General features: G+C 43.4%; 1 protein-coding gene across 1 annotated transcript in view; it reads left to right on the top strand.

The window, feature by feature from the left end:
• Positions 1 to 14,069, top strand: part of PTPN5 (protein tyrosine phosphatase non-receptor type 5) — a 529,877-nt gene that overhangs the window by 184,043 nt on the left and 331,765 nt on the right. The window contains exon 3 of the mRNA XM_086957871.1: positions 3,485 to 3,666. Coding sequence (XP_086813997.1) covers positions 3,502 to 3,666 — 165 coding nt within the window. The 5' untranslated portion in view covers positions 3,485 to 3,501. The remainder of the gene's footprint in view (positions 1 to 3,484; positions 3,667 to 14,069) is intronic.

Below are 14,069 nucleotides of genomic sequence, written 5' to 3'. Positions count from 1 at the left end.
CAGTTCGGTTTGAGAACTAATCATAGCACTGAAATGGCTCTGATAAAAACCATGGAAAAAATGAAGTCCTCACTAGATGGCGGTGGGTCAGCAGTTCTTATACTGCTCGACCTATCCGCAACATCTGATACTGTAGATCGTACTCTTCTGGTCCATCAATTAAAAACAAGAGGGATAGGAGGAGAAGCCCTCTCCCTACTGACATCATTTTTATCAGAAAGAACTCAAACAGTCCACCTAGGCAAATTCAAGTCGGCACCTTTTACACTGCCTTACAGGGTCCCTCAGGGCTCCTCGTTGAGTCCCACGCTCTTTAACATGTATGTGGCTGAAGTGGCACCACTGATCAGAAGTTTTAATTTGATTCCTACCTCCTACGCCAACGATACCCAGTTGGTAATCTCGACAGTGGATAAGGATATCAATCATTCCCTAAAACCTCACGATTGTATGATTACGTTAACTAACTGGATGAGCAATCATCACCTGAAATTTGTTTCAAGCAAAATGGAAGTGATCATGTTTGGTAATCTCTTTCCACCTTTGTCCCCAACGTGGTGGCCAGACAATCTACGCCCGCTATTACACCTGTAGTTAAAGCCTAGAACCTTGGCGTTATTATGGATGAAAAATTGAGCCTGAAGCCCCAAGTATCTAAGGTGGTGTCTTCCGCATGCTTTATGATTAAAATCTTAAGAAAAATACTCCCTTTTATTCCCAAAAAATCCAGAAAGACGGTTGTAACCTCTCTTGTATTATCAAGACTTGACTACTGTAATGACCTATACATCAAAATCCAATCCACTCTTCCCAGAAAGTTGCAAACTGTACAAAATGCCGCTGCAAGACTCATACTGGATACCCCCAAACATCAGTCTGTTAGAACAGGGTTTCAGGACCTGCACTGGTGACCAGTCGATCAGCGGGTAAAATTCAAGGCGCTCTGTATCGCTCACAAGACACTCCATGGAGAAGGTCTGAAATTTTATGGGACCTTTTCAGATGGTATTCACCCAACAGACCTCTACAGTCGGCCAATACCAATCTGATGCCTACTGTCAAAAACAAAAAAACAAACTGGGGTGGGAGAAGTTTTAGCTACAATACCATAAAGTAATGGAACTCTCTTCCATTACATTTTAGGAAGAATCCCTCTCTTCTTGAGTTCAGAAAGCTACTAAAGACATGGCTCTTTTAGGAATAGTGGTCTGAAACACAGTATGGAGAACCGGAAGCACCAAGACACCTAAGGGTATATGTGCGCTATACAAGTCATAATAACATTATATAACATAACATAACTGCAGCTTAGGAGCTAAACATATTCCATTGGAAGTGTGGAGGTTGAAACGAGATCCTAAAAAGAGGCTTGAGCTTCTAAGATGAAGGGTCAGAAGGAACAGGAGACTCTTTGAGTTAGAGCATGTGTTAAATGAAATGAAAATGCATGGGGCTGATGTCCAGAATGAGTGTTGGGTCACAATCAGTAACAAAAGCCATAAGAAAAGGGGACACATACAAAGGGGTGATAGTAAGTGCACGTGAAAGGGAAGGACTGAATCCTATGCCATATTACAGGAATTGAGGCAATTGAAGACTAAATAGCCTGCCTGCCATTCTCTGCCATTTACGTCTATGGGCCTTGTGTATGAACACTTTTTACCATAGACACAGAATGGGTAAAACCTTTTGATACGGATGTATGATGTTACAACGCGTACTTTTAGCACGCATACCATTACAACGGATTTTTTACAACGCAGGTCATGTTACAACGGATACCTTTACAACGCAAAACACTACAACGCAGATACTATTACAACGCATACCATTACAACGTAAGTATAGGTAAGTATATAATAATAATATATAATTTTAAAATATAATGTAAATATTTATTTATGTATTATTTAATTTAGTTATTTGTTATATAATTTTGTATTAAAATTATTAATTAAATTAATTTTAATTTTATTATTTGTAAAAATAGGTTAAAAATACTTCTCTACTCCAAAACCCAAACCCAGCCCTAAAACCTAAAAAAACCCTGTACCCCAAAACCCAAACCCAGCCCAAAAACCTAAAAATACCCCTGTACCCCAAAACCCAAACCCAACCCTAAAACCTAAAAATACCCCTGTACCCCAAAACCCAAACCCAACCCTAAACCCTAAAAATACCCCTGTACCCCAAAACCCAAACCCAACCCTAAAACCTAAAAATACCCCTGTACCCCAAAACCCAAACCCAACCCTAAAACCTAAAAATACCCCTGTACCCCAAAACCCAAACCCAACCCTAAAATCTAAAAATACCCCTGTACCCCAAAAACCCAAACCCAGCCCTAAAACCTAAAAATACCCCTGTACCCCAAAACCCAAACCCAGCCCTAAAACCTAAAAATACCCCTGTACCCCAAAACCCAAACCCAGCGCTAAAACCTAAAAAATACCCCTGTACCCCAAAACCCAAACCCAGCCCTAAAACCTAAAAATACCCCTGTACCCCAAAACCCAAACCCAGCCCTAAAACCTAAAAATACCCCTGTACCCCAAAACCCAAACCCAGGCCTAAAACCTAAAAATACCCCTGTACCCCAAAACCCAAACCCAGCCCTAAAACCTAAAAATACCCCTGTACCCCAAAACCCAAACCCAACCCTAAAACCTAAAAATACCCCTGTACCCCAAAACCCAAACCCAACCCTAAAACCTAAAAATACCCCTGTACCCCAAAACCCAAACCCATCCCTAAAACCTAAAAATACCCCTGTACCCAAAACCCAAACCCAGCCCTAAAACCTAAAAATACCCCTGTACCCCAAAACCCAAACCCAACCCTAAAACCTAAAAATACCCCTGTACCCCAAAACCCAAACCCAACCCTATGGTACCCCATAACAAAATACCACTAATAAATGTTTATAAGAAAAGATAAACTTACCTATAATTATACTTACGATGTAATGGTATGCTTTGTAATAGTATGTGCGTTGTAGTGTAATGCGTTGTAAAGGTATCCGTTGTAAAATGACCTGCGTTGTAATAGTATGCGTTGTAATGGTATGCGTTGTAAAAAATCCGTGGTAACAGTTACATACCTTTTGCTACATATGGCCCATGTATCTAGCCACCTCTAGGAAAAAGGGGTAGCTTTTTACTTGATAGAAACTTACTTCCAGATGCTAAAGTGCTTTAACTCATGAATATATTTTCTTGAGTGAGTGACTGAATGAGTTAGATGTTTGTGTGAGTTTCCTTAACCGTATTGAATGGAAGACATACTATCTTTACTTATGCTGTGTGGCGCTATTAATTAGCAGGCTGTTTCCATATCTATTTTCTCTCAGTTAAGTACTTGTAGAGTTGGAGAACGGTAATACAATTCTGATAAACATGTCCTATGTAATCAACAACTCAGTAAAATTGTCTAGCAAGGCCTAACCGAAAAGCAATTATCTTGATACCTTGATTTATGTTTTTAGGTCTATCCGAGGTCTGCATGATGGGTTCACTGGATGAAGAGGGTGAACAGCAAGAGCAGCTCAATGGACTGGAACATTCTCAGCCCTGTCAGGATAGAAATGCACAGCACGGTTGGGCCGCCCTGTGGAATGTCCTCACAATTGGGGGCAGCGTTTGTTTGTTTATCCTCTCACAGATATTGGTAAGAGAGCTTTCTCAGCAGTTTTTAAAAGTTTATTAAAGCAGATATGCATGTAAAAGCTTGAAAAAGATGGGCATTACCTATTTGTGGATTTAAAACATTTTACTGTACAAAAATAATGAGCCAACTATCCATCAGTAAACACAGAAAAAAGATATGACAGTAGACAAGGGTTGACCGATGGACAGGCTCAGGGCCAATTGGTCTGATGATCAATTTCAGTGATCATATCTCCATTGTACCGGGTATAGTAAAAAAAAAAACACCATCCGTCCCACGAGGTCAGCAAACACCCCAGGCCTGAGTTGTGTTGTATAATGTAATATGTGTAGGTATAATGTTATTACTTGCAAATTATCTTTTCAAGTTTACTTTGAATTTCCTGCTATAATTGTTTATTTTTGTAAGTCTCTTTTGTTCCACCTGCTGTGTCACTAGAGTTCTAGATCTTTGATTTGGAACCAGGTGGGCGTTGCTGGCGCTGAAGGATAGAGATTAGATGTATTCTCTGCAGCTATACTTTGGTGTTTCAAACTACAATAAATACTACTTATTTTTCCTAGATTGTTGGCTCTATCATTACAAATTTGGCGATGAGTAAAGGTGAGAAGTAAACTCCATTCTGAGGACAGAATTAACAGAGTTTTACCACTCCGTGCCTCCGTTTATGGTGCGGAGTTCGGCAAAACTCCGACTACGTCAAGTAGCAGAATTTTTTTTACCACCACCACCCACCAAGTTCTGGCCAGGCTCTATCACTCTGTAGACCGCAATGCTGGCTTCTCGCGGTTGCAAAGGAAACTGGGCGCTGGCGGAGGACAACCAATTCCGATCCCACCATGTCACATGACTCGCATAACCTCTGGTGGAGGACTCACGAAGGATCAGGAGCTGCCAATGGAGTGGAGCAGAGGGGCGAGAAGAATATGTGAGTGCTGCCGGCGGGCGGACACATGACCAATATAAATACAAAGACCTGTTCATCTAGGGCTCCTCTTCTTGAGGATACTCATATAAGTGGAGGCAAGGATTCCATCACTCTTTTTCCTACCACTCCTCACTTTAATCAGAGGTAGTGTCCTGCAACTATACTCCCCAAATTTTCTAAAACAAACCTTTTTGCAACTGACAGTCACAAACCACGTACCCCCTATAGATATAGATATAAATGGAGGATGATGATGAGTAAGCCCATTCAGGGCGCAATAATTGTCACTGATAGGATACCCCGAGGCACGTTCCATGCTTGTAAACTGAGTCCAATGTACTCTGATGAAAGAGTCCGTTGGAAAAAGCCCATTCAGGGCTGAATATATGATGTCTCATTGATAGGCAATAGATATGTAAAAATAGTTAGAAATTGTAAAATGCGGAAAATACCAAAATATGGGTGAATATGAGGTAAATGGATATGAATTAAATATACCGCATATAGATTAACAAATGCCTACGCAATGAGGTAAAGTTAGAATTGAAATAAGAGTGTTAAAAAAGTTGATGTTGAACACTCCAAGATGGCTGCCAAAGTGAATGAACTTATGTGCCTCTTTTATGTTTATTTTTAACACGTGATGTTTTGATTGAAACTTTATTTAAATGAAAAAAACGTCTCTGTTAGCCAGCACTGACGAAGGCGTCAACGCCGAAACGCGTTTGTTTGTTGACTGAAGTGTATGCGCTGAAAATAAACTAAGCGCAGAGACGAGAAATCTGGCTGGAGTGTCCTTATTTGCGGAACAGTTCGTGGATTGAACTGTGGGTTGGAGAGATGTTACGCACTCCACCGTGCGCTAAGGAGGCACCCGGGGTAAAGTGGAGCGGCAGGAGGTGGATGTGAGTTGTGAATTTAAATACTGCCAGCCCCACCAGGACGAAGCGACGTGCCAGAAGAACGCAGCTCACATTTGTGGAATAAACAACGGAGAAAGAACTGAGTCTTACTGGCAACGCGCGGATCGAGCTCGAGGAGGCTTCCGAGGGTCGATGAAACGCGGCGCTGGTGAGTGAAAACGACTCCAGTATTGTGACCCTGGTTGACCCCGTATAGCCTTAAAAATCTGAGCTCTCTGCGGTGCTCTGAAATTACAGCGCGTACACCTGTGAGATGTTTACGGATGGAGAAAGGGAGGAAGCAGCAGGCAGTTTGTTTGATTTAAAAACAATTGTGAAAAGCAAGGAAAAACAAAAGGAAAAGACTTTACCAGGTACTTTAAAAAACGTATTTTCCACGCTAGAAAAAACCTACGAGAAGGAGATTCGTAAGTGGTGGGAGGCCACAAGCCTCCAGAAGTATCTGGAAGTCGGTAGAGTCCCGAGGGGGCTAAGAATATTTATTGTTCCCTCCTATGAAAGCCCAAATAGAGAACTCCTTGAGGAATGGTCGGAATTTATGAAAGGAACAACGTACCAAATGCTTAAAATCCTTGTCAAACACGCATGGAGTGATAGAACAAAACTCCTGGAAGAAATCAAGGAAATTGAGGGGAAAATAAGTGAGGATAAAGATGTGAAAAAAAGTGAAGAGTTACATAAACTCATGAAACAGCGGCTAATAGATTATGAGAATACTATCAAAAGGAGAAAACAGGAGAAGTTCATCCGGGATGAAAAAGACTACGCAAATGGCCGTATTTTAACGTTTGCAAAAAAATACGATGTCTCACGGCAGAACCTACAGCAGGCAAAAAAGCAACCACAAACTATTGCTGAAATAGGCACAGAGGAGTCGGAAATATCGGAGGACGAATCTGTACAACAGCGGAAGCAACAGGATACAAGGACCTTAGAAAGGAACAACACCACGACAGAGGATTCGCCGTCCACCTCAAATGACTCGGTTTTTTACGAGTACGAGGTGATGCGAGGTCTAAGACAGAGACCTGCACCAAGAACCCATCCACCTGTGGCCGCAAGAGGAAGACAAGGAGGGGCAAAAAAGGCAGACGTGGGCCGTTTCACCCCGATAATGACACGCAGCAAACGCGGGGGGAGATGGCAACAATGAACGAAAGCACCAAAGAGCCGACTGAACAAACAATTATCAATCTGTCGGATAGGGGTCTGACAGAGAAAGAGAGTAAAATACTCCAATTGAGGCTAACATTCTGCCCTACCCCAGCATTTGACTATACACAAGCCCGTATTGACCTTTTCAAATTTGTACGAAAGATGAAATTATTAAAAATATTCAAGCTTCATCCCAAGGATCCAGTTCCCATCACTATGAGTGGGGATGAGAATACTAACTCATTGGTTGGTACGGATATTGAAGCACTAATCACAGTGCAAGGACTAATGGAAGAGACTGAATCGCAAGGTGACCCAAGGGAATCGCTTACACAATTCCTGGAAGAAGGAGGAATTGCCCAAAGAGGCTGCAAAAGCAGCATGAAAATCAAATCACATTTCATTCCCAAAGGAACACACAATGCAATAGATACCTTCCAGGAAATAGTTATTGAGGAACTGAAGGGCTTACAGAAAAAGAAATTCAATGGTGCTAAAAGAAATTTCAACAAACTGGAATGGGAAATAATCAATGACCTTCGTGATGACGAAAACATTGTTATTAAACCCAGCGACAAAGGGGGAAATATTGTGCTGCTCAATAGACGGCAATATGAGGATGAAGCCCTTTGTCAACTGAGAAAACCAGAACACTACGCTCCAATTAGAAGAGAACAATTTGTTGAGAGCATAACAAGATTCCATACCCTAATCGCGGACTGGAAAGACAAAGGTATCCTTGATACAAAAGACTGGCAAAATTTGAAGAACGAGCATCCACAGCTGGCAACATTCTATCACTTGCCAAAAGTGCATAAGAGTAAGATCTGGCCACCGGGTAGACCGATAGTATCGGCAATAGACAGCTTGTTGGAAAAAACTTCAATGTATATAGATACCTTTATAGCACCATTGGTAAAGGATTTGAGTTCCTATCTTAGGGACACACAGGACTTTCTGAGAACCATCCAGGGTGTGATGTGGGAAGAGTACCTACTACTAATTACATTAGATATAACAAGCCTCTACAAATCGATAAGGCACGAAGATGGTCTGGAGGCGATGAATTTTTTCTTGCAGAGGAGGGAATTGAAATACAGGACACATAACCACATGATCATTGCATTGACAGAATTCTGTTTGAAAAACAATATCTTTCTGTTCTCAGGCCAATTATACTTGCAACTACAGGGGACCGCGATGGGCACGTGCTTCGCCCCCCAGTTACGCAAATCTATTTGTGGGCTGGTGGGAGGAGCACGTGGCCTGGGCGGGGACAAATGAAAAGTGGGTGGACAAAATCTCACTGTGGACCCGCTACATTGATGACCTCTTCATTGTGTGGCGGGGATCGCAGGACGAGGCAGAAGAATACATCAGGGACCTCAATGAGAATAATCTCAATTTGAGATTTACCAGCAGCATAAGCAAAGAGGAGGTCTTCTACTTAGATCTGAGGGTCTACATACAGGACAATAAGATACAGACAGCACTGTACAGAAAGCCAACTGCAGGCAATACGGTCCTACACGCTGGCAGCTGCCACCCACGTTGTGTAGTGAATAACATTCCTTTGGGGGAGTTTCTGCGGATTAAGCGGAACTGCTCAACGGAGAAAGAGTATATAAAGGCGAAGAAAGAGTCCAGAAGGAGATTTGAGAAGAGGGGCTACTTTAAAGGGGTCCTAGATGAGGCAGAGAAGAGAAGTGACGCACGACCAAGAAATGAACTACTAATAGTTAAAGTCAAGAAAGTAGACATGTCATTGCGATTGATAACGAATTTCAATGACAAGTCATCAGAGGTGTTCCAAATCCTACGTAGGAACTGGAATATACTCAAATCCGATGGCATAGTAGGAAAGTCATTATCGGATCACCCGATGGTAACTTACCGTAGAAGTCACACACTGAAAGATCATCTAGTAAACAGCCACCATAAAAGCAAGAGAAAGAAGAAAGCCCCAGCATTGGGTTTCTACCCATGCATGAAATGCAAGGCCTGTAGGAATTCCCACAAGGTTAAGGAGTTCGAGATACCAGGAAGGGGACAGAAAAAACAAATCTCAAAACTGTTAAACTGCAACTCAGAGTTCACAGTTTACTGTTTGGTGTGTCCATGCGGAAAAAAATATGTGGGCAGTACCATAAAACAGACGAAGTTAAGAATGCTCGAACACATGAGGGCCATCAATCTGAAAGACCAGGCCTACCCAGTGGCCCGGCATTATGAAAAAGAACATCAAAGTAACAACAACTTGTTATCCTTTTTCATATTAGACCAACTGGTGAGAACAGAAAGAGGAGGGAACTGGGTCAAGAAATTAAGAACGCTTGAGTCCCGCTACATCATAATGCTCCAGACAAAAAATCCGATAGGCCTGAACAATGAAGAGGAGATGTGGGTGCATCAATAGCCACAACTAGAGCAGTAAATAGAATTGATTTCCCCATACTGTGTATCTCCTTTACCCCTTTACCCCTTGACCATATTGCTACTTATGAAACTGTACTAATGCTGCTTCCCCCTTTCCCATGACTGTGTATCCTTTTCACTGGAGGATGATGATGAGTAAGCCCATTCAGGGCGCAATAATTGTCACTGATAGGATACCGCGAGGCACGTTCCATGCTTGTAAACTGAGTCCAATGTACTCTGATGAAAGAGTCCGTTAGAAAAAAAGCCCATTCAGGGCTGAATATATGATGTCTCATTGATAGGCAATAGATATGTAAAAATAGTTAGAAATTGTAAAATGCGGAAAATACCAAAATATGGGTGAATATGAGGTAAATGGATATGACTTAAATATACCGCATATAGATTAACAAATGCCTATGCAATGAGGTATAGTTAGAATTGAAATAAGAGTGTTAAAAAAGTTGATGTTGAACACTCCAAGATGGCTGCCAAAGTGAATGAACTTATGTGCCTCTTTTATGTTTATTTTTAACACGTGATGTTTTGATTGAAACTTTATTTAAATGAAAAAAACGTCTCTGTTAGCCAGCACTGACGAAGGCGTCAACGCCGAAACGCGTTTGTTTGTTGACTGAAGTGTATGCGCTGAAAATAAACTAAGCGCAGAGACCGAGAAATCTGGCTGGAGTGTCCTTATTTGCGGAACAGTTCGTGGATTGAACTGTGGGTTGGAGATATATATATATATATATGGGTGTACCTTGAATAGCGTATTATACACTGGTTACACCAATCTATGTGTTACCCTTACCAAAAATATGTGAAAGGACAAGATGGCACATCACGTGCGCACCACCAGTCGAGCTTGCTGATTGGTACTCACCAGCTATGCTCACTATTCTCATCATTGGCAACCATTTCGCCTTGAAAGAATATACGTGTACCAAAAATTAGTGCCAAAAATTATAATACCACTGTGATGTGTACTTCACACGCCAGTCTTTCGTACTACAATGTATCGAATTGACATTAACTCGCAATTATTTTTGCTAGAAAAATGACATGTATTTACCAACTATGGGTACATCTATGGGCGCAACTTTAGGCCCAGTCTGGCCTGCATCTATGTAGGCCAGTTAGAGGAAAGTTGCGTGTATCATCAGTCTAATCCCTTCCAAAGGAATATCCGCCTCTGGAAGGGGTATATAGACGACGTGCTATGAATTTGGTCTGGTGGAGAAGAGTCTTTGCTGGAGTTTCTCAACAGGTCTTTGTATTTATATTGTATGTTGAGAGGAGGGCGACCTGTTTGTTTCTTTCCCTCTGCAGCTACTGATTGATTGAGGACCTAGCCTTCTCGTGCGGCTGCCACTGTCGGAACCCGACCCGAGGGGCCCTCTTGCATCGTTGATGGACAGAAAAGATATGAAGGATCCTAAGCCTATGGCTGCCTCCTCTAAGTACCCGCACCGGAGTCATAACTGATCGGAATGGGCTAGTGTCCTCCCCTCAGCAGTGCATGCGTCCCTTGGGCAGGACATTCAGAATGGCCCAGATTGGTAGTAGATTCAGAGATCCAAGTGTTTATGGATAAGCCGTTTCCTCTATCCTCAAAATTGTTATCCTCTGTGCATGCCATAGGAGGAGGCGGTAACTCCGCCTGCTAGAGGAACTCCGCGTAGTGCTGCAGAGTGCTTTTTTCACTTCACCGAGTTCTGCGTAGCACAGCTTTGTGGAATCTGTCTGGGCCTAGCGACACATCATCTGTTTTTTTTCCTTCAAATTGGATGTTTTTCTCATCTGGGGTGTGCAGTACAGCACTGCAGGGCAACATTGGAATTTATCTTTCTTTGCCATTGGATTGGATTGGCTCATCTCTCCTTTTCTGGTTTTCGAGAGATTTGTGAGAAGTTTATGTGGAACAAAGGATCACTGCCTTACTGGAAGTATTTTAGCAGTACTACTTATCTGCATCTTACAAATCCCATCTTTCAGACAGTTTGTGCTGGAATGCACGTGTTGCAGTCCTCCCAGGAAGCCGATGTCACAGATTAAGGCATGTCTCCATTCTCAACTACACATCTGCACCGGATCTGCTAGCTTGTTGGACTCTGGGTCTTGGCTGTAACTGTGCGGTCTAGTGCTTGGAATGCTTCCGCATGGCAGCTGAGGCCCGTACCTTAAGGTTAAGGGTTTTGTCTGTCCATGCTGCTATATTTTTTTGTTAGTTCTTTCCTGTCTCCACGGCTATTTGCACCATTGCCTGCAATTCATCTATGTACAGTTACATTAGGTTTATCAATGCCGTAAGTTTCGTTTTTCTTCCTTCACCGGATTTAACGCTGGGGATCGCACTACTTTATTGTTAACATTTTGAGGGCAGTGACTAGTCCCTTTTGTGGGTGAAGAATGGACCCTGCATATTTTTCGTTAGTCTGACTTTTTTCGGTGTTAGCAGTGGACTAGTCTCTTGTTTGAGGTTGAAGAAGGGGCACTGCTTTTCTCTACACTTGTTCATTTTTATGCTTTGGTTAATTTTGTTTTGTATCCACCCAGTACTTTTTAGGTCTCGCCTCTCAATGCGCATGCGCATTGAGCAGAGCGAGACTATAGGCGCTTAAATAGCGTTTAACCAAGCACACGATTCCACTGGCGATTCCTTGCAGTGCATATGCTTTTTAGCTCATTGCGCAAGCGCAAGCTCTAAAAAGCGCGTGCACATGCCACCAGCCTGCCTACCTCGCATTAACGCATCAAAGGCAGCCCAGCCTCCATCCCGCAGCCCCTGCTGCTTCACACCCTCATCGCCGCTCTCCACGCTCCGCCCCCTTCTGCGGCCGTGCCGCATTTCTCCTCCCCCCTCCCCACAGCAATGCCCTCCGTCTTGTTTTTTGTTTTTTTTTGGTATCGGGCATTCTATTCCAAAGTGATGAATGTTAGTTGACTCCAGCTACAAGTTCTTGACTTCACCAGTTTCAGATGGATGATAGGTCGAAGAGGCTTTCTAGGTAGGATTCGATCCTGTGATGTTGAGTCTGCACACAGATTTCAGCAATGGGCACTGTGCGTGTTGAGCTACCTTGCTGCTTCCCAAGTGCTAATGTTGCCCACAGCAGGCGCTTTGACCAGCAGACCTGTCTTATTCGTGGGAGGCAGGCTTCCTCTTCCTTGCCAGCGAGCAGACAGTCATTACCTTCACTGTGCAGTTCTCATATCTTAAAATGCAAACGCAGAGGCATTTTGCCTTTTCAAGCAGCTGAAGTGATAACTCAGACGAGGTATTGAATAAATGGCGCATCCTTCCTTAAAAAAAGAAAAAAAAATACCACTTCTGCAAATGCAATCCATCTGTACTCGATGAGGTGGTCTCTGAGCAAGATCCTGGCCAAGGATCTGTTCTTTTCTCGTGCCAGTTCTCACAGTAGGGGATGTGGGGCTGCAACAATGGACAGCCCTCTAATTATTCTCAAAACCTGAAAAACACCTACTACAATGTGCTTTGCACTGGGTGCCTTGTACTTTTGACTGCACTTTCTCTACTGCAGTTGTGTTCTTTGAGTGTTTGTGAGCCGCCCAGCACCGCTGCTCCTCTCTGGTGAGGCCCCTTGCAGACGGCTGCACCCAGATGCCGCACGGGGGTGTATTGCTCACCCCTCCCCTTCGCAGGCCTCGTTATAATTAATGAAAGCTGCAAGCGAGCTTGAGACTTAAAAGGATTCAATTATCTCGACCCAGACGGGTAATTTGAGGACGAAGGCCGCTTTCTGGTTGCTTTGCAATAATATCGTTTTACCCGAATGCTCCTCCTTTTAAAATAAGCATGTGCTGAATTGTGTTACTTGCTCCAAAATGCTTTTGTTAGCCCAAAGTCGTCTTGGTAAGGGAAAAGGATGCCCTCGCCTCTTTCTATTCCGTTAACTTCTCTGCTATATCTAGGGCCTTCAAAACAGCTTTTTGTAACCTGCTACAAAAAACAGCTTGTGCTGCCAGTTCAAATAAAGTCTTCACCAGCCCTGAGAAGCTAGCAAAGTTACTCCTCTCTGGAATGGTAGGGGTGGACAATCACAAGTCTAGAAGCGAAGTGAAAGGAGTAAACTAACTTTCAGCAGCACCGGTTCTCTTAGTTGAGGTGGCATCCGCATCGTTTTGTTCTGCGGGTGCAAGTTTAGGGCTCAAATATTAATGTGAAGCTTGTTCATTTAAATAGTTGGTTTAATAACCACATATTGGTGCATGTGCAATAGTGAGTGCCTTAAAACCGATTCTGAACTCTACTGGTAACCAACCGATGAAGACTGTGAAGGGCTATTGACACACTATTTTTGCCCCATTATCATGAGCGCCTGCGGGATAAATGTATTTGTTTCAGTCATAATTGACTTACATTGTTGGATTTTCAGCCATGGTTGTTTTGGCAGTGGTAGAACAGTGGACCTGAACAACCACACACACACACAACCACACACACACAACCACACACACACAACCACACACACAACCACATACACACAACCACACACACACACCACAAACACAACCACACACACACCACAAACACAACCACACACACCACACACACAACCACACACACCTTCACCCCCCTCACACACCCACTCACCCTCACACACCCTTACCCTCACCCCCTCACCCTCACACACCCTCAGTCACCCTCACACTTCCTCACCATCACACACCCTCACATCCTCTCACCCTCACAAACCCTCACCCTCACCCACCCTCACACCCTCACCCACCCTCACACCCCCTCAACCTCACACCCTCACTCATCCTCACCCCCTCATCCTCGCACACCCTCACTCACCCTCACACCCTCACCCCCTCAAAACCCTCTCACCCTCACACCCTCACCCTCACACACCCTCACCCTCACACCCCCTCACTCACCCTCACCCTCACACACTCACACACCCACTCACCCTCACCCTCACACCTCCTCATCCTCACACCCTCACACC

This window comes from Lissotriton vulgaris, chromosome 2_1 (genome assembly GCF_964263255.1).
Source record: "Lissotriton vulgaris chromosome 2_1, aLisVul1.2, whole genome shotgun sequence".
Taxonomy (NCBI): Eukaryota; Metazoa; Chordata; class Amphibia; order Caudata; family Salamandridae; genus Lissotriton; species Lissotriton vulgaris.
This window is presented reverse-complemented; position numbering and strand designations above follow the sequence as displayed.